The sequence below is a fragment of the Ranitomeya imitator genome, chromosome 8, assembly GCF_032444005.1.
Source record: "Ranitomeya imitator isolate aRanImi1 chromosome 8, aRanImi1.pri, whole genome shotgun sequence".
Taxonomy (NCBI): Eukaryota; Metazoa; Chordata; class Amphibia; order Anura; family Dendrobatidae; genus Ranitomeya; species Ranitomeya imitator.
The window spans coordinates 169820762-169841407 of NC_091289.1; the positions used below are offsets into that span (position 1 = coordinate 169820762).

Sequence of the window (20646 nt, forward strand, 5' to 3'; positions counted from 1 at the left end):
GATGGGGCATGTTATTGTGGTAATTGGAAGGTCCTCTATTGGGCCACCAGTCCATCACCCGTCCTCCACATGGGTCTAGGACAATGGCTGTTTATCACAAGTAGACATGGTTATGCTTTAAACTAGAGTATACTACAAGAGCACAGCTGACCGCACTACCGCTGCAGCTGACTGCCTCCGCTCCAGGCTAATCGGCCACAGCTGATCCACAGATCTCGGGTGCTTCAATCCAGAAAGCCAGATATCATGGATATGAAAACAAGAACATGGCAGCACTCACCGATCTTCTTAAGCAGGTATCTTTATTGATTAAAAATCTTCATGGCACGGGGGTGTCTGTACATGAGGATGCGGGAGCAGAACGACGGCCGTTTCGCGCCGGTCTGGTATGCTTTAAACTGTTTATTCCCAATCATAATTTGATGTTTCTATGTGAATTAGATGTTTCTAAGACAGAAATATACCATTTCTGCTGCAGATCCTGCCTAGGAAAAGATATAGCCGACTTTCACGTTTTAAGTGAATGCTATATTAAGAAGCAGCTGAAAGTGTCGGCCTGATTATATGATGTGTTATTGTATTCCTGACAACCGTGACTGGTTTTGATGGTGCAGTATTGTAAGGAATGTCGGTGTTGGTATAAATTGTCTTTATTGCAATATACAGCGTATAAAGCGCATCGGAGAGACCTAAGCAGAACTGGAGAGAAAACCATTTATCAAGGTCCAGGATCAGATTCCTCGTTACAGCACCTAGTACATTGGCTCACGTTGCGAACATCTTCTTGTATGATTAATGACCTTGTGGCGCAAAGCAGCTCACCCAGATTGTCAGCCAAAAAGATTTATCTCAAAATCTAACAGGACTTTAATTTGTTTTCAGCAGTTTTTTAACTACTTTTGATATTTCAACTTTCTAAAAATATATCCATTTTGCACATTACAAAAGATTTTGCAAAGTTTTGCTGGGCACGGAGGGAGATGCAAGGGATATAAATCAATGTGACGGAATTCATTAACTTTCCTAACATCACTGTCTATAATTCATAAACTGTATCAAATGACATCACTGTATTTTATCCCATCTGTCTACAGCATGTTTTTCATATTTTGTATGTCTACAGTATATAATATATATGTGCATATGTTTATTCCTTATGTAGCCGGCCAAACCATCAGCAAATCACCATGGATCTGGTCACTTTAACCCCTGACGATCTGTGTATTTCCACTGCAGCTACTCTGTTCCATACCGTGAAAAATAATTAATAATGGTCAGAATATACTTTTTCCTGTTATGAAGAACCGCTCCGAAGCACAAACAGGTTCTATAACAAGTGAATGATAATGTACAGTAAATATCTCCATTCACCTTCAGTCGCTGTTGGCTGAACATTCACTTGGCAAACAGCTATTTCTCTTGACCATGGATGCTCAGTTCAGCTGAGTGTGCATATGTGTTATATCGAAGACTGCCAGAGAAACCTGGCAGCAGCTTTTTTTTTTCCTTGAGAACAAAAAGATTGACATATTGAACTTCAACATGCCTGATCCTTCCCTTGACATTATGTCTTAGCGCTGAGTTGGGAGGCCCCTATACACATAAATAATCTTATAATCTTTATTTTTATATAGCGCTAACATATTACGCAGCGCTTTACAGTTTTTCACACATTATCATCACTGTCCCCCGATGGGGCTCACAATCTAAAATCCCTATCAGTATGTCTTTGGAATGTGGGAGGAAACCGGAGTGCCCAGAGGAAACCCATGCAAACACGGAGAGAACATACAAACTCTTTGCAGATGTTGTCCTGGGTGGGATTAGAACTCAGGACAACAGCGCTGCAAGGCTGCTGTGCTATCCACTGCGCCACCGTGCCGCCCATTTGTTGACCGGTCCAGCCAAAGTCAGCAGGTTCAGGCAACTGTGCTTTAACATGTATGGAAACCTAAAAGGGACATTCTCATGTCAGTAAATTATGCCCTATCCTTAGAATAGGGAATCATTTACTGTTCGCAGGGGATCTGACCACTGGGACTTCCAACAATCCAATAAAAGGGCTCTTGGGCCTGCCTGGTCCAGCCAAAGTCAACAAGATCAGGCAACTGTGCTCTGTGTATGGGAACCTTAAGGCTGTGTGCACACGTTACGTTTTTGCTGCGTTTTTTTGAGCGCAGATTTGTCACAAAACCTCTGAAGGGTTTCCTCATGTCAGCAAAGTGAATGACAATCCTTAAAATATATTCCCATGATAGTAAAAGATCCCCTATCCTTTGAGTAGGGAATCCTTTTCTGTTTGCAGGGATTCTGACGACAGGAACTCTCAGCGATCCAAAAAAAAACAGGTTCCTGGAACCTGAGAACCGGTCTGCAAAATGGAGCGGAGGTGCACCTGCATGACCTTCACTGCATTCATTGTCTATGGGACTGCTGGAAATGGTAGCACTGCACTCAGCTCTTTCCCGCAGTTTCAGGCACAATGAGTTGAGTAAGATATCCTTTATACCATAAACTGAGGATAATTTACAATTTTGGGAATAACCCTTTAACCTAAACATGAAGAAGACTATAGAGACAGATGGCAACATCCTTGGGATTCTGCTTTCAAGGGAGATATTTGGCTGCTACAACCCTCCGATGCCTCATATCGTAGAGGAAATAAAAGGTTAATATTCAGTTTCTGTCCAGTTCCTGTTTGCCTTGATTGGTGACTGAGAAACCGTTAAGGACTTGTTGAAATGCGACACTGGCTACTAAGCACATGCAACTATTCATAAAACACTTGATGGAAGTCTGCTCCTTTCTTTTCACAAGAATGCTTGATGCAATATTATTTTCTTATGAAAAAAAATCTATGTACATCAAAAAAGAATATTGAGCCCCGAGACGCCACTTTCACGACATCAAAGAGATGCAATTTTTCAAGATTTTGCAGCCTTTGTACAGGAAAGTGCATGTATCCGCATCATGAGTTAAGTGACATGGATCTTAAAAGGAGATGTATTAATATCTTCTTCTCGGGGTGTCACGGCTCTCATGTTAGGCGCTTGAAAGCGTATCAGTTTAGAGCCGAGCTGACAAAAATTTGATTAAAACTTGATTAATTTGCATCCTGCTCTTAACATGACACCAGAAGAATGATAAGAGGAATTACAGGAGTTTAAGATGTGTAAAAGGTTCAGTTTGTGAGAGATAGATTTGACGGCAAAAGCATCACATGAAGGCACGACGGCGCGCGGAGTCGTTTGCTGTGATGGGCAGTAGATGAGCCCTTGTCCTTCTAATCATTCTGTGTCCTTCTGTTCTCCAAGATTTGATCCCGGGAACAGAATACGGAATTGGAATATCTGCCATCCGAGATAATCTCCGGAGCGCGCCGGCAACAATGAACGCCCGAACTGGTGAGTGATCCATTGCATAAAAAGTGGCCGTGTGTTTGTCAGTTTGTAAATTCTACATCATCGCGGCTAATGTACTATTCATATGGCTGATCCATGAGCTTAAAACTACAAAACACCTGACTCATTGTGATTTATGAAATGCTGGAAAAAACGGTAAAAGTAGAATACAGTCCAGCAAAGTTACAACAGATTTAAATTTACCAGAACCTTCTCAAGTTTGCAGAAACAATTGAAGAAGGGGTGAGTTTTCATAAACCCTGCCCAAAATTATCCTGGTGTATATGTCCCTCATCCTGGCACCATTCTGGTATACTGTGTCTGCGTGTGCATATGTATGTATGTATGTGTATATATACAGTACAGACCAAAAGTTTGGACACACCTTCTCTTTTAAAGATTTTTCTGTATTTTCATGACTTAACTATGAATTAACACATGTGGAATTATATACTTAACAAAAAAGTGTGAAACAACTGAAAATATGTCTTATATTCTAGGTTCTTCAAAGTAGCCACCTTTTGCTTTGATGACTGCTTTGCACACTTTTGGCATTCTCTTGATGAGCTTCAAGAGGTAGTCACCGGAAATGGTTTTCGCTTCACAGGTGTGCCCTGTCAGGTTTAATAAGTGGGATTTCTTGCCTTATAAATGGGGTTGGGACCATCAGTTGTGTTGTGCAGAACTCTGGGGGATACACAGCTGATAGCCCTACTGAATAGACTGTTAGAATTTGTATTATGGCAAGAAAAAAGCAGCTAAGTAAAGAAAAACGAGTGGCCATCATTACTTTAAAAAATGAAGGTCAGTCAGTCTGAAAAATTTGGAAAACTATAAAGTATACCCAAGTGCAGTGGCAAAAACCATCAAGCGCTACAAAGAAAATGGCTCACATGAGGACCGCCCCAGAAAAGGAAGACCAAGAGTCACCTCTGCTTCTGAGGATAAGTTTATCCGAGTCACCAGCCTCAGAAATCGCAGGTTATCAGCAGCTCAGATTAGAGACCAGGTCAATGCCACACAGAGTTCTAGCAGCAGACTCCTCTCTACAACAACTGTTAAGAGGAGACTTTGTGCAGCAGGCCTTCATGGTAAAATAGCTGCTAGGAAACCACTGCTAAGGACAGGCAACAAGCAGAAGAGACTTGTTTGGGCTAAAGAACACAAGGAATGGACATTAGACCAGTGGAAATCTGTGCTTTGGTCTGATGAGTCCACTTTGAGATCTTTGGTTCCAACCACTGTGTCTTTTTGCGATGGTGTATGGGTGCTTTCCTGGTGACACTGCTGGGGATTTATTCAATACTGAAGGCATACTGAACCAGCATGGCTACCACAGCATCTTGCAGCGGCATGCTATTCCATCCGGTTTGCGTTTAGTTGGACCATTTATTTTTCAACAGGACAATGATCCCAAACACACCTCCAGGCTGTGTAAGGGCTTTTTGACCAAGAAGGAGAGTGATGGGGTGCTACGCCAGATGTCCTGGCCTCCACAGTCACCAGACCTGAACCCAATCGAGATGGTTTGGGGTGAGCTGGACCACAAAGTGAAGGGAAGGCAAAAGGGCCAACAAGTGCTAAGCATCTCTGGGATCTCCTTCAAGATTGTTGGAAGACCATTCCCAGTGACTACCTCTTGAAGCTCATCAAGAGAATGCCAAGAGTGTGCAAAGCAGTCTTCAAAGCAAAAGGTGGCTACTTTGAAGAACCTAGAATATAAGACATAATTTCAGTTGTTTCGCACTTTTTTGTTAAGTATATAATTCCACATATGTTAATTCATAGTTTTGATACCTTCAGTGTGAATGTACAATTTTCATAGTCCTGAAAATACAGAAAAATCTTTCAATGAGGTGTGTCCAAACTTTTGGTCTGTACTGTATATATATAATATAAAATATATATATATATATATATATATATATATGCCCTTCATCCTTGAATATGTGTCCCTCATCCTGGTATTTATATCACCCATCCTGGTATATATGTTCCTTATTCTGGGCCCCATCCTGGTATATATGTCCCTTATCTTGCCTGGGCCTCATCTTGGTATATATGTCCCCCATTCTGCTGCTGTTCTTTAAAGCATAGAAAAAAATAAACAATTATACTCACCTTCCCTCTGCTCCCATGCCACGCGGCGTACTCTTCTTAAGCCAACACCTGACTTCAGCGTGCAAGTCACGGGAGAGCATGACATCGAGGACAAGTGCTCCTAGTTATGTGTACGCCAACATCAGCTGCTGGCCCCTGATTGGTCTCCAGCGTGTATTGCTGTGCAAGTTAAAAACCCTGCAGTATAGGGTTTGTGTGTCAGGTTCTGAGTCAGTGTCAGTCTGGTGTTTGGAGGAGCACAGAGCAGAAGGCTCTGCAGTGCTCCACCTGTGTGAGGCAACACAGGCCAGTGGAGCCAAACAGCCAAGGCAGCTGAAAAGTCTGGCACCCCACAGTGTACACAGCGGTGCAGTCGCCCATGGCAACTGGTCTCAGGAGGTGGACTGTGGTGTTTAGTGACTGAAAAGTAGAGGATATGATTACTGGCTGCTATCCAGATGATATTGTGTACTGTGTATTGCTTTGAGTAAAGAGCCATTAATATAGCGGTGCAGTCGCCAACGGCAATAAGTCAGAGGTGGGCTGGCATGTTTAATGACTGTAATCTAGAGGATATGGTTCCTGGCTGCGATCTGTAGGATATCGTGTACTGTGTATTGCTGTGAGTAAAGAGACATTAACACTGCGGTGCAGTTGCCCACGGCAACTAGTCAGAGGTGGACTGGCGTGTTTAGTGACTGTAATCCAGAGAATATGTGCCCGGCTGTGATCCGCAGGATATCGTGTGCTGTGTTTTTTGAGTTGAACATTAAAGAGACGTTTTGCTTTGAACTTTGCTGGGTCACTGCCTCATCACTGCACAGAGTTCTACCGCTGTACTACAACAGGTAAAACCCTGTAATTTACCGCCGAACAATGGCCAATTAATGAACAGTCTATGGATTATGAAGAGCGTTATAGATGTAATCGCATCAGCGTCCTCGAATATGTTACAAGAACCTGAATCCGTGTGTGTGCATTGTACAATGGTAGATAACACCAGTTGTGTGTAAATTAGCTGCCTCGATTTTGCAGTACAAGTCCCTGAGCTAAAGCTTAGCGAGCAAGCGAAACCCAGAGATGTCATTGTTTGTGTTTGTGATCAAGCTGAAGCCTCATTAAAATATATAAAGCTGTAAGTCTGTCTGTCTCCCTTACGTCCACTTAATTCTCACAGCAGATTCAATCAGAGCTTCTAATGTGAGACCTGTCATTGGAAGTTTAAAGCATCAGACTCCAGTGAAATCTCCAATAAAGCTACTGACTGCCGGCACTTCAAATTTATTATTTTTTTTTGTGAAATTGTTAAAATATTTACTTGAATGTTATGAAACAGTTTTATTTATCATTCGCTGGCGTGCCAGATGTGACTCCCGATGTTGGCAGCCTTGACTTAACACAGCAACCTTGCCCCAAGACACAACGCAACATCAACAAATTATATCAATTTGATAACATTTGCCTTAAGGGATGGATGATGTCTCGTGAAACACTCATGAGGCAGAATTACTGTGCTTTGAACCATAATTCATGAGGTTGTGGTTTTGTAATTTAGTAGAAAATGAGGATGGCAGAAGGGCGTGAAGTATACTGGTGCCTCAAGCTGACTCACTAATCATTTTATTTATTTTTTTTCAGCCAATTAATATATAGCCATTTATATAGCAGCATCAATACAGTCTTCATTTTGCAATATTCATGAACAGTTAAAGGGTTATTCCTATCTTATAAAAGTGATGTCTTACATCAATTTATGATCGGTCAGGATGCAAACCTATGTTACCTCCACAAACCTTAAAAATCATAAGCATTCCCTGCATCATGTGCTCCTGACCACACACCTGTGCCAGGAACTATACAGTCCTATTTACTTAAAGGCACTCTCCGCTACTATAAAGGTTCATCTTAATGTGCCATGTGGATATAAATTTAAAAAAAGAATGACTCGCCTCACAGACCAGCACTGCTCCTCCTCACTCCATACTGCACCATCCACTGTAAACTGGCATCAACAGCCAGCGGCAGGTGATCAACTACATCCCTTACATTTCATCCGAACAGTTTCCTCCTAAAGGAGTGGAATTAGTTTAGGAGGTGAATAAAGGATTTATTTTTTCTAACACCCTGGGTCCATTAAGATGAACTCTTATACTACTTGAAAACCTGTTTAAATAGTGTCTACTCCAGCTACTTGAGCCGAAGGTGGTGAAAAAAAAACTGTGCAGAGGAAAAATAGTTAAAATGTTCAGCCAAGACTATTTCTTTTTACTATGGGCCTAAAAACTAATAAGCAGGAACTAACTACTTTCCTAATATGCCCAGCACAGAGCAGTCAAAGATCGCTCCTGCTGGCGATGGGGTGTGAATGCCGACGTCATTCTGATTGACAGACGGCTCCCCACTGCCTAACTGCGGGGAGCCAGCTGTTGATCAGAAGAGGAAAATCTGCTCTGTTCACGTTGAGCAGCACCTGAATGCCGGCAGGAGTGGTCAGTGACCACTCTGTCAGCGCCAGGTAGAACAGGCAGATAGTTGGGAAACTACCTGCAAGTTAGTTTTTAAGCCCAAAGTTAAAAAAAAGTGCTGGATAAACCCTTTAAAGGAATGCAACACTATTATATTCTTAGGAAAAACTTCTTGCACCCCCACTGATCCTATCAGTATACTTTTAAAATTGAGAAATTTAATTGAATTACTTAGGTTTTTACTCCAGGCAGAAATTTGCTAGACCTATTCCATACCAGTGATCCCTGTTCTAGCAGCATGTAAATCCATGAAAAACCATGCTGTCTCACTTTAGATACTAGATACTTTGAGATAGCTTTGCTTTTTACTGGCCAGTGAGCTTTGGATGTCGCTAAAAATTTGATCAGTATGGGTTACCAGGATAGGATATTGAAGATCACAAGGTTTAAAGTGTATTTGCTGGGAGCAGTAGATTTGTGCAGATATGAAAACAAGGAACGGAAATGTCCATGAGATCTTCATATTTTGTAGCTAAGGACACGTGGCCAACAATTTTTACCTGATGGTGAGATGTATGGTGTGGTGAAAAAAGTTACAATGTGATTGTTTTGTGGTTCGGTTGGATGTTCTTTCCTGTAGGATCTTTCTCAATGGTCTGGTTGTAGAACATTCTCGTATCCTTTCACCAAGCATTAGTGTCATGGTCATAGAAGGGTTTGGTGTTAGGCAGCGCATTGGTTTGTTGTATTTACCTGGGAACTCATACAGTTAACGCTAACATTAAGCATCTCTGGTATTTCTTAGAGCAAGAGCCTCTTAATTTTACCAAAATGTCATGAAAATATTTATAATTATCATGGTTTATGGTGTCAAATTTTGGATAATTTAATGGATCACTAGGTGAGTTGTGTAAGTATGGAAACAAGTGACCCAAATGTCTACAAGAGCTTCAAGATGTTTGTAGGTAAGGAAGTAATAGCGAAAAATAGTCATACCTGATGAAAAAAATGGTTTGACCGCTATGCCTCAAAATATTCACAGTTTGATCATTTGTGGTTTGGTTGTAGGTAGGTTCTTCCTCAATTGTCTACTTGTAGAACATAGACTTACCCATTAGACAGCAGACTGGTTTGTAACTGGGAACTTTTTTTTGCGTTTTACTCATCTTGGAAATTTCTTAAAGTCAAAGCCTCTTAAATTTAACAAAATGTCTAAAACTGTTGATTTACCAGTGTCACGTATTGAATAATTTGATAGATCTCTATACATTTCGAAGGTGCCTAGATGGGGACATCAAGTTGCTCAGTATTCTCCATCTTACAAGTTCTTCTATACATTTCTGTGTCATTTTATTACCTAAATGTTTTCAAATACGAGAAGTTTTGACTTCTACGTTTTTCTGTTCTAGATTTGGACAGCCCAAATGATCTAATGGTCACCGGCTCAACAGACAAGACCATCTCACTTGTCTGGGCCAAAGCTCAGGGTCCAATTGACCATTACCGAATTTCTTTCACACCCTCATCTGGGATGGCTTCAGAAATCACTGTTCCTCCTGAAATCTCTCAATATGACCTTACAGACCTCGATCCAGGAACCGAATATACTATTACCATCATCGCGGAAAGAGGGCGACAGCAGAGCCGAGAAACCACGGTGGATGCCTACACAGGTATCCATTGGTACTTCTGTCTTTTTGCTATGCAAATAAATGTGTTTTATATCGCCCTATAATATGGTTTTATCATTCCCCCTGTATACACTTATAACCGTAAACCTACTCCCACAGTCCACCTGGTTACAGCCTCAGTGATTTGTTTTACGGCTACATCTCCGCTAAACAAATTAGGTCATAAATTCTACTTAAAGATCACGGCATATTTGTAACAATAAAATAAGTCAAGCAAATTATTTATAGAAGCCTATTCATTATGCTGACAATGATCGGACTCGCATTGCGGCAAATCTATTAATTAATTATTCCTTGTCCGAGAGAAAACAATGTTTTAGACTTAAATTGTTTCTGGCGTTCCCAGACAATACGCAAATTATATATGCTAATGTAGGCAGACTCCGCTCTCCACTCTTTGAAACCTTTTTTTTTTTTCCCATTTATTAAATAAACTCTAAATGGCTGTTCTATTGTGGCCCAAATCATTGGGACTCATGAGATTTAAAGTGACGCATGCAAAAAAAACAAATCTATATTCCGCATTGTTCCAAAGAGTTTGTAATGGGCGAATTACATGTTTTATGTTTTGCAACGTTAGAATAAATCAGAATAATATAGAAAGAGATATTTAATACAGAGTGACCACAGTAGAAATGAGAATTGTGATTTCATCAAGGCACTGGCTGACACGGACAGAAAAGGGCCCCTGTGTAAAAACAATATATGGACCCATTCCAGCCCAAAAACTCATCATAATGCACCAGCTTTGGAGGTGGAAATGGGCCCCCTTACCTCTTGGACCCCTGTTTGGTCACACAGGCTGCGCCAATGATATGTCCTCTCCTGCATCAAGGGTCCCTTGGGTATTGGCCCTAGAAGAATGGAGGGTTGGCAAAACATCCCCCATTCTAATCGCGTAGTCAAGAAATAGCCCAAAATGGTGACTGTCATTACAACGAACTTTGTACAAATTAATAATACAAACTAATATTTAAAAAAAAAAATGGAAAATGATCAACAAGTGAAATAATATTTCCTTCTTTCTTTACTTGTCAGTTATTTGTTCTTCTTTCCTCCTAAACTTATCAGTCACTCTGAAATATTGATAAAATCCATCTTGAGAGGTGAGACGGATTTTCAGCTCACTGAGAGATCAGGTTACATTCTTCCAAGTCTAGGGAGAGGGAAGGGGGAGTTGGTAGCTGCAGAAAGGGACAGAAGTAGAGAGACACACAGAGCTGTTGTTGTTTTCTTGTAAGTGTTTGTCTCTCCCCAGTGTCGGTTAAACAGTTACACTGGTCGGTCCTGCTGTATAATGTGCACTACAGGAAAACTGTTGTATTACATGTATTAATAAAATTGAGGCCTCTTTATCTTGGATGACTGTTCCTTAAGTCTTACCCTCCTACCTTATTAGACAGTCTGGGGGGACAAATGAAATGCATTGGGGTTTTATTTTATAATCTGGTATTATAGTGAGAAAGCGATACTACTCACCTTGTGGAGTTGTGTGAACCAGGACACGAGGCTAAGCTTTGGAATATAAATTTTCCAGCTCCTGCATAATCAACAGGTTGGAGGGTCCAATGTGGTATTCAAATAGTAGAAAAAAATGGGTTATCTGCACTGCTAATTTCATATCCACACTAAAGGTCCAATATGGAGTATCAGAATGTCTATGTGGTTTTTATTCTCAAGGCGATTCGCAGTTAACAAAATTCTTCTTCAGGACTCACACAACGTCGAAAGAAGAATTTTGTTATTTGTGAAACGCATTGAGATAAAAACTGCATAGAAAATCTGATAATTTATATTGGACCTTTTATTGTGAATGTGAAACCAACAGCACAGATCACTCACTTTTTCCTCCAATCTTATTGACTTTATAGTCCCCTAGGAACCAGAGACTGAATCATTTTTATAGCAAGTAAGGGCAAGAACAGTCCTACTACTTACCTATCTCCAGTTTTTTCCTTGGCCCGAACACATCACCTCCTGACAGGCGTGACCCCTATTTCTCCTATGATGTCTTACTGCAATGTCAAGTATTTGGCATACATATTAGTCCATAGACAACCTAAACACTAAGTCGCACTCAGTATAACAATATGTGCATCAGAACCCCAAGGAAACAAGGAACAGTTAATACATATAATAATAATCAAATTTTATTAATGCAAGAATAAAAACGTAATAAAATGTTCTTTTGTGGTTCTATAGTCACATGCACATTTATAGAAGAGTTAAAATTTGGCTATATAAAGAATATTGACCATGTGTGATAATGTGAGTACATGAGACTAGAGAAACGAGAACCATACCCTATGTCCATACAGGGATGCGTTAATATCCACGTAAATGTAGTACAAGTATGAAAAAAGTTCATCAGTGCATGTGTAAACAAGTGTTACTGATGTTAAAAGAACAGCCAACCTCACATGTGGAATGCACACAATCCTGTAGTATAAAGCATATTGCTTAATAGTAGTTTCCAAATTCAACCAACCAAAGTCAAGTGCAAGAACAGTAGCCTGTACATGAGCTGCAGGTCAGAAGTTGCTGTGTAACCCACCCCAACGCGCGTTTTGCCAATTCTTCTTCCAGGGCCACGGAACTTCAGTAACACTTGTTTACACATGCACTGATGCACTTTTTTCATGAGTACTTGTTTATATTTATGTGGATGTGAATGCATTCTTATATGGACGTCTGGTATAGTTCCTGTTTCTCTAGTCTCATGTGCTCACATTATTACACTTAGTCAATATTTTTATATAGGCAAATATTAACACTTTAGTAAATGTGCATGTGACTATAAAACCACAAAAGAACCACTTAGTCTAGCATGAAAGTTCTATGTAACCTTGGTAGGGCTGCCAGTCGGTTGCTGTGCCTTTAGTTTGATATAAGGCATCAATTTTATTATGTTTTTATTCATATATTAATAAAATTTTATTATTGTTATATGTATTCCTTTTCCCTGTTTCCTTGGGGTTCTGATGCACATAATGTCTGGTATTAACCAGAAAAGAATGAAAGTCAAGCAGCACAGCCTTCAATGGAACCCGGTGTGTAGTAGGTCCTATAACACTGGGAAAAACTGCCGTATTCGGGCGGTGCTCACGTATGAAAGCAGAGGGCAAACCATGTAGTAAAAAAAGAAAAAAACGCGGCAACACTCACCGAGCCTGTGGTAGGGATTCGTCTTTATTACAGCATGTGTACACGTATCTTCACGGCACGGGGGAGTAGAGCAAGGAAAGAGGTGTGCAGGGAAGGGACGACGGCCGTTTCATGCCAACATCGGCGCTTAAACGGGACATGGACCCGTAGAAGCGCCGGTGTTGGCGTGAAACGGCCGTCGTCCCTTCTCTGCTCACCTCTTTCCTTGCTCTACTCCCCCATGCCGTAAAGATACGGGTACACATGCTGTAATAAAGACGAATCCCTACCACAGGCTCGGTGAGTGTTGCCGCGTTTTTCTTTTTTTACTACATAATGTCTGGTATTTACCTACAGAGTGCCACAATTTATTTTATTATTTTTTTCAAGACATACTACTAATGGTGACAATTAACATGCATTACATACAGGGTATACTATGTAATGAACACCTTCGGTAATGGAGATATGCGAAGAAAGGCAGACATCTAATCTGGCATTTGTTCAATTAACAAAAATTTGACATTTAAAATGGGTTAACCGTGGGTGGTCCATCGTTAATTTAATCAGGCAGCCAGTAAATTGTTATAACATATGGAAGACCGAGCTCGTGAAAATATTAGCTGATTACTTTCACCTTTAAATGCTAAAGGTCATGGTTATGATACAGATTAAATAGCAGGTGACAGACAAAGCCCTGAAAGTTACTGTCCATATAATGCTATATTTTGGACAACTCTGCCCTGTAATTTTTCACATAATTATGGCATATTTTCTTTATAGAAGTATGTAAATTAATCCATCGTTGGGATCATTGTGTAATTCTATACGGCATTGATGAATTAGCTTCATAGCTCATGCAGAGGACCGTATTTTTGGTCCAAGTGCGATCCGACAAAACATCACACCTAGACCAATGTTATTCTATGGGGCTGTGCACATGTCCATTTTTTTTTTTCTTCAGACAGACTCTGCGGCATGCAAGATTTGTATCAGATATTCGGAAAATCGGATCACACTGTGTGCACAACAAGCAAAGATCAGAGTGTGACATAATAGGACCAATTTTCTCGAATTAGAGAAAATGCAGTCACGTGGCCCTTAGACTAATAAGACAGTGTATGTGTTCAGCGGCAAATGTAAAAGTTTTGGTACCCATTATAGTAGGACTTGGTTTTGTTCTTTCCTTTCTAACCTTTCTGCCAATTCTGTACCTACCTCATTGCACTTCAGCAGTGTCCTTTTAGAGAGGGGAGTCCTGCAAAAGGGTTTAACTTCCAAATACTAAGAGGATTGGAACCAACGAGAGCTGGATCTCCTCTCTGTCTCTAGGGTCCATACATATGAGACTTTCACCACCTTTTCTCTTAGCTTGACATGTCCCAAAATTAATGAGTAGAAATGATCTGGTTTGAATAAAAAAAAAAAAAACAAGATTTCGAGATACTCTGTTGAGAGATGTTTAGATTTACAGTTGTGGCCAAAACTTTTGAGACAAACACAAATTTGGCTTTTAACCTCTTGCTGCTTCCTTGTTTTTAGATCTTTTACTCAGATGTTTCTATGATTACTGAAGTACAATTATCAGAATTTCATAAGTTTTTAAACTTTTGTTGAAAAATACATCAAGTTTATGCAAAGACTCAGTAATAAAGCTGGTTTCACATTTGCGTTTTTTACCGCTGCGTTTTAGCGCAAAAAACGCATGCGTTTTAGCGCAAAAAACGCATGCTTTTTTTTCTATACTTAACATTAAAAACACATGTGTTTTTTTGCATGCGTTTTGCCACGTTTTGACGACGCATGCATCATTTCTATGCTTGTGTTTTGTTGCGGAAATGCAACCTGTAGTAATTTCTAGAGGCTTTTTTTGCGGCAAAAAAACGTATTGCTGTCTATGTAAACGCATGCGTTTTTAAGCATATGCGTTTGCTTGCGTTTTTAAACGCATGCGTTTCAATAGAAAAACACAAGAATACACACTGATAAGCCACCCCCCAACCCTAACCCTAAAGGTTAGGATCCTAACCCTAACCCTAACCCTAAGGGTTAGGGTTAGGATCCCTAGAGTTAGGGTTCGGGTTAGGATCACTAGGGTTAGGGCTAGGATCCCTAGGGTTAGGATTAGGGTTAGGATCCCTATGGTTACTAGGGATCCTAACCCTAACCCTAACCCTAGGGATCCTAACCCTAACCCTAACCCTAACCCCAGCTATTTCTGTTTATAGTGGGTTTTCTAGTTGATTTTGATGATTGGCAGCTGTCACACACTTCTCATCATGCGTTTCAAAAATGCAAACGCAGGAAAAAAACGCATGTAAACGCGTCAAAACGCCGCTTTTTTTACCACATGCAAAAATGCATGCGTCTAAAAAACGCAGCGTTTGGACGCGTTTACATGCGTTTTTTTTTACCACATGCGTTTGCATTTAAAATGCTGCGTTTTTAAACGCAAATGTGAAACTAGCCTTAGTGTTGTCCTTTATTTTTCAAGACTTTTGCAATTCACCCCAACAGCTGGATATCAGCTTCTTTGCCAAATCTTAACTGATGGTATCCCATTCTTACCTAACCAATGCTTGCAGTTCATCACAATTTCCGTGTTTTTTTTTGTTTGTCCACCTGCTTTTTCAGTATGGACCACAAGTTCTCAATGGGACTGAGATCTGGGGCGTATCATGACCATGGACCCAAATTTCAGTGTTTTGTTGACCAAGCCACTTAGTGATCACTTTTTCCTTGTGACATGGACCTCCACCATGCTGGAAAAAGCATTGTGGATCACCAAATTCCTCTTGATCTTTGGGAGAAGTTGTTCTCGGAAGAGGTTTCAATACCATTCTTTGTTCATGGCAGTGTTAATCAAAATTGCTAGTGAGCCCATTCCCTTCGAGGGAAAGCAAGCCAACATATAAATGGTCTCAGGATGCTAGTTTTGGAATGACACAGGACTCATGATATCACTCACCATTTATTTTCCGGACAATCATTTTTCAAAATTATTCTATAGCAAAAAAAGGCAAATGCAATTCTGGGATGTATTAACAGAAGCATACAGTCTAGATCACGCAAAGTCATTATTGCCCTCTACTCCCCTTTGGTCAGACCTTATCTGGAATACTGTGTCCAGTTTTGGGCACCACATTTTAAAAAAGACATAAAAAACTGGAGCAAGCTCAGAGAAGAGTGACAAGAATCGTGACCGGTCGGCAAACCATGTCCTGAGGAACGGTTAGAGGATTTGGGAATGTTTAGCTTGCAAAAAAGAAGACTGAGAGGAGATTTAATAGCGGTCTACAAATATCTGAGGGCTGTCACATTGTAGAAGGATCATCTTTATTCTCATTTGCACAAGGAAAGACAAGAAGTGATGGGATGAAACTGAATGGGAGGAGACGCAGATTAGATATGAGAAAAAACTTTTTGACAGTTATGGTGATCAATGAGTTGAACAGGCGGCCACGAGAGGTGGTGAGTTCTACTTCTAAGCAAGTCTTCAAACAGAGGCTGGACAGACATCTGTCTGGGATGATTTAGTGAATCCTGCATTGAGCAGGGGGTTGGACACGATGACCCAGGAGGTCCCTTCCAACTCTACCATTCTATGATTCTAAGATATCCCAAACAGTCTGAAGCAGTTTGCAGCATTATATCAGCATTAATAATATTTGCCATTTGAGATGCGTAGGTTTTACTGAAGCCTCCCCCTTTTATTCATTTCTACAATGAGTATATCTTTTTAATAGATTAACAATAAAATCACGATTTTATCTGCAATTGTATCTGGCAGCTAGACCCCTTTCCTCCCTAGAACTTGCATCATAGAAAACAACTTTACCCCAGTCCTCTCCTGTCTCATCCTTGTTCTTCCTTGAGATTGTCGGTCTGCCCTTGATGTTTTGCTTGGAAAGCAGTGGCTTTTTTTTTCTGTCTTTCTTAACACCAGTCTTACCTCACTGTGCGTGGAAATGCAATGACACCTGCCTGCTGACATTCATGAGCAAGCTCTGTACTGCTGTTGAACCAATCCTGTAGCTAAATCATCTTTAGGAGATGGTCTTGGCAATTGTTGGACTTTCTTGGGTGCCCTGAAGCCTTCTTCATAGAAACTGAACCTCTCTTTGAAGTTCTTGATTATTTGAAAAATGGTTGATTTAGAGGCAATCTTACAAGCAGCAATGTTCTTGTCTGTAAAGCCCCTTTTGATGCAATGATGACTACATGTATTTCCTTGGAAGCGACCCTCGCTAAAAGAAAACAACAATGATTTCAAGCAGCAGACACCTTTTAAAGCAATCATTCTGCTAGTTTAAATCAATCAGCATGACAATGTGATATCAGCTGCCTTGTCCTCCTTAACATTTTCTCCTGGGCTAATGACAAGATCTCCGAAATGATGCAAGCAGGTAATTTTGTGGCAGGGCTGAAATTCATTGGAAATTTTTTTTTGTGATTTAGTAAAATTTCATGGCATGGAAAGACTGCATTTTTTGCAATTCATCTGATCACTCTTTATAAGAATCTAAAGTTAAAGGCAGTGTTCTGCAATTTATTACATTTGTTTAATTACTTAAACAGCATGAAAATAAACTACATTGCAATTGACTTGCTTACATTATCCCGCAGTGAGAGCTTTTATATTTCATAGTGTACAGCTGGATTCCATGGGGCTTGGCCACATTGACCCTGGTGGACAGTGTGCAGTAGTTACATTTCAGGAGAGGGGTTAACTCCTAGCATACCAGTCAACTTTTTCCAGTCCATTTATTTCTATACACTGTTAGAAGCTCACCTCCTTTCCCATCCATCTCAGCTCCTGATGAGCTGCTGTTATAAATCTTGGAAAAGCACTAGCCCGCAGCATCGACTACTCTCAGAGCAGGTCTCCTAATCACAGCTCTCACTCTCCTGAGCTGTCTGCTTGTTCAAATGTCCTGTTATCTCTATATGCAAATACAGTAATAGCAGTGTACACTTCAGAAACAAACACTGATAGCTGAATGTGTTACAGCAGAACATGTGCTGAGCTTTATAGTGCTACTAATACAACAGCTCTCCTACTCACCAGGACTGTCACTTAAGGAAGAGCACCAGCCCTGCCAGAAGCTATGAAGTATGAATCCAAACAACCCTGAGGATAGGGAAAAAATGGAACAAGTAAGGAGACTGTACAGAAAACTGTATAGCTCTGAGCTGCTCAAGAGACAACTTAAGAATAGCCTTTAACCCCTTTCTGACCTCTTAAGGAATAGTACATCCGAGGTCAGAACCCCAGCTTTGATGCGGGCCCCGGTGGTGAGCCCGCATCAAAGCCGGGACATGTCAGCTGTTTTGAACAGCTGACATGTGCCCGCAATAGCGGCGGGTGAAATTGCGATTCACCCGCCGCTATTAACTAGTTAAATTCCGCTGTCAAATGCTGACAACGGCATTTAACCGGCGCTTCCGGCCATCGGGCCGGAAATGAGCGCATCGCCGACCCCCATCACATGATCGGGTGTCAGCGATGCATCTGCATAGTAACCATAGAGATCCTTGAGACCTCTATGGTTACTGATGCCGGTTTGCTGTGAGTGCCACCCTGCGGTCGGTGCTCATAGCAAGCCTGCAATTCAGCTACATAGCAGCGATCTGATTATCGCTGCTATGTAGCTGAGCCGATCGCGTTGTGCCAGCTTCTAGCTTCCCATGGAGGCTATTGAAGCATAGCAAAAGTAAAAAAAAAAAAAATAACAAAAAATGTGAAAAAAAAAAATAAAAAAGTTAAATCACCCCCCTTTCGCCCCATTCAAAATAAAATAATAAAAAAAATCAAACCTACACATATTTAGTATTGCCGTGTTCAGAATCACCCGGTCTATCAATAAAAAAAGCATTAACCTGATCGCTAACAGCATAGCGAGAAAAAAATTTGAAACGCCAGAATTACGTTTTTTTGGTCGCCGCGACATTGCATTAAAATGCAATAACGGGCGATCAAAAGAACGTATCTGCACAAAGGTGGTATAAATAAAAATGTCAGCTTGGAACGCAAAAAATAAGCCCTCAACCGACCCCAGATCACGAAAAATGGAGACGCTATGGGTATCGGAAAATGGAGCAATTTTTTTTTTTTTTTTTTTTTAATAGCAAAGTTTGAAAAAATTTTTCACCACTTCGATAAAAGAGAACCTCGACATGTTAGGTGTCTATGAACTTGTAATGAGGTGGAGAATCAGAATATCAGGTCAGTTTTAGCATTTAGTGAACCTAGTAAAAAAGCCAAACAAAAAACAAGTGTGGGATTGCACTTTTTTTGCAATTTCACCACACTTGGAATTTTTTTCCCGTTTTCTAGCACACGACATGCTAAAGCAAATGATGTCGTTCAAAAGTACAACTCGTTTGCCAAAAAATAAGCCCCCACATGGCCATATTGATGGAACAATAAAAAAAGTTATGGCTCTGGGAAGGAGGGGAGCGAAAACCGAACATGGAAAAACGGAAAATCCCAAGGTCATGAAGGGGTTAATGAAAATTTCCTCAATAAAAACTGAAGCTGAAAACTTTGTGAAAACTAAAATTTGTTTAAGTCTAAAAAATTTTGGCCACAGCTGTATGCATTTATGTATTGCTGTAACGTGACTAGCAGAGTGACAATGGTTTTCTAGTATTTGGGGATAATGTATTGACTATTGAAACTTTATATAGTGAGAAACTGAAGGACATAATGAAACTCGTGAAATGTTAAAGTGTAACTGTCATTTCTGGAGAACTTCTTCCATAATGTCTCCTCTCCCTCCATAACATCTTATGAGCACCAACTGTTATCTCCTATCTCACTAATGGGAAAGCAGATTTTGCCATTGACTTGAGAATTTTGAGAATGAGCAGTCCTAGAGGAAAAAGAATCCGATTTCTCTAAACGACGGTTACTACTTAAGGGCGGACAAATCTGTGCAATCTTGTTAGCATTTATAAATCTGGGAATTACTCCATGGCTCTTATATTACAAACACTTAACAGTTACGTTTACTTTTCTCTTCCACCCACAGGTTTTCGTCCAATCACACAACTATATTTCTCTGGTATCTCGGCATTTAGTGTCAATGTTTCATGGACTGATCCGTCTCCACCAGCTGACAGGTTCATCCTCAGCTATACACCCATTGGTGGTGATGAACCCATTGAACTCTCTCTTGATGCTTCAATACGACAAACCCAACTATTGGACCTGATGCCAAGCACCGAGTACCTAGTTACTCTCCTGCCTGTCCATGGAACTCTGAGAGCTGAACTTGTGGAGGGGACAGTAACAACAGGTCTGTAAGAAGAATGTCTCATCCTCAAAAACACTTGTTGATAGGCGGCCATAGGGCCAAACGGGCTATATTCTTTTATTTGACATGAAACTACTCGATTTCTTTCTATAATCCTAGCATTTTTAAGTCTGATTAATGTGTTAATTATATTCTCTACAGGGGTAGGGCCTCCTATGGATGTATATGTGATTAACGTGACTGATGGCTCAATGACAGTGGTTTGGAGACCACCACCTTCATCTTTCCACCACTACCGACTGTCTTACCAGTCTACTAAAGGTAGAAGAGTTACTGCTAGTGTTCATAGATGTTTACTCGAAAGACATGTAGAATGGAGGATATTTCAGGATTTGATGCATACAGTATAATTGTTCTCCCAATTCAGAATATTAACGGCTAAGGAGAAAAATAGCTCAAAATAGGGTCTTATCCGATAGTAATTACTAAAAATGGTATCAATATATGCTGCCCTGATCCCTGGTTCTATGGCTGCTGCAGATCCACGGGTGATTACACCAGAGAAATATGTAACAAACGGAAAGTT

The 20646-nt window shown here is 40.5% G+C and overlaps 1 protein-coding gene across 1 annotated transcript in view; it reads left to right on the forward strand.

The window, feature by feature from the left end:
* The window catches only part of LOC138648241 (tenascin-R-like), a 467927-nt gene that overhangs the window by 370224 nt on the left and 77057 nt on the right, over positions 1-20646 (forward strand). Inside the window, exons 9-12 of the mRNA XM_069737805.1 lie at positions 3315-3404; positions 9376-9639; positions 19836-20102; positions 20262-20381. Coding sequence (XP_069593906.1) covers positions 3315-3404; positions 9376-9639; positions 19836-20102; positions 20262-20381 — 741 coding nt within the window. The remainder of the gene's footprint in view (positions 1-3314; positions 3405-9375; positions 9640-19835; positions 20103-20261; positions 20382-20646) is intronic.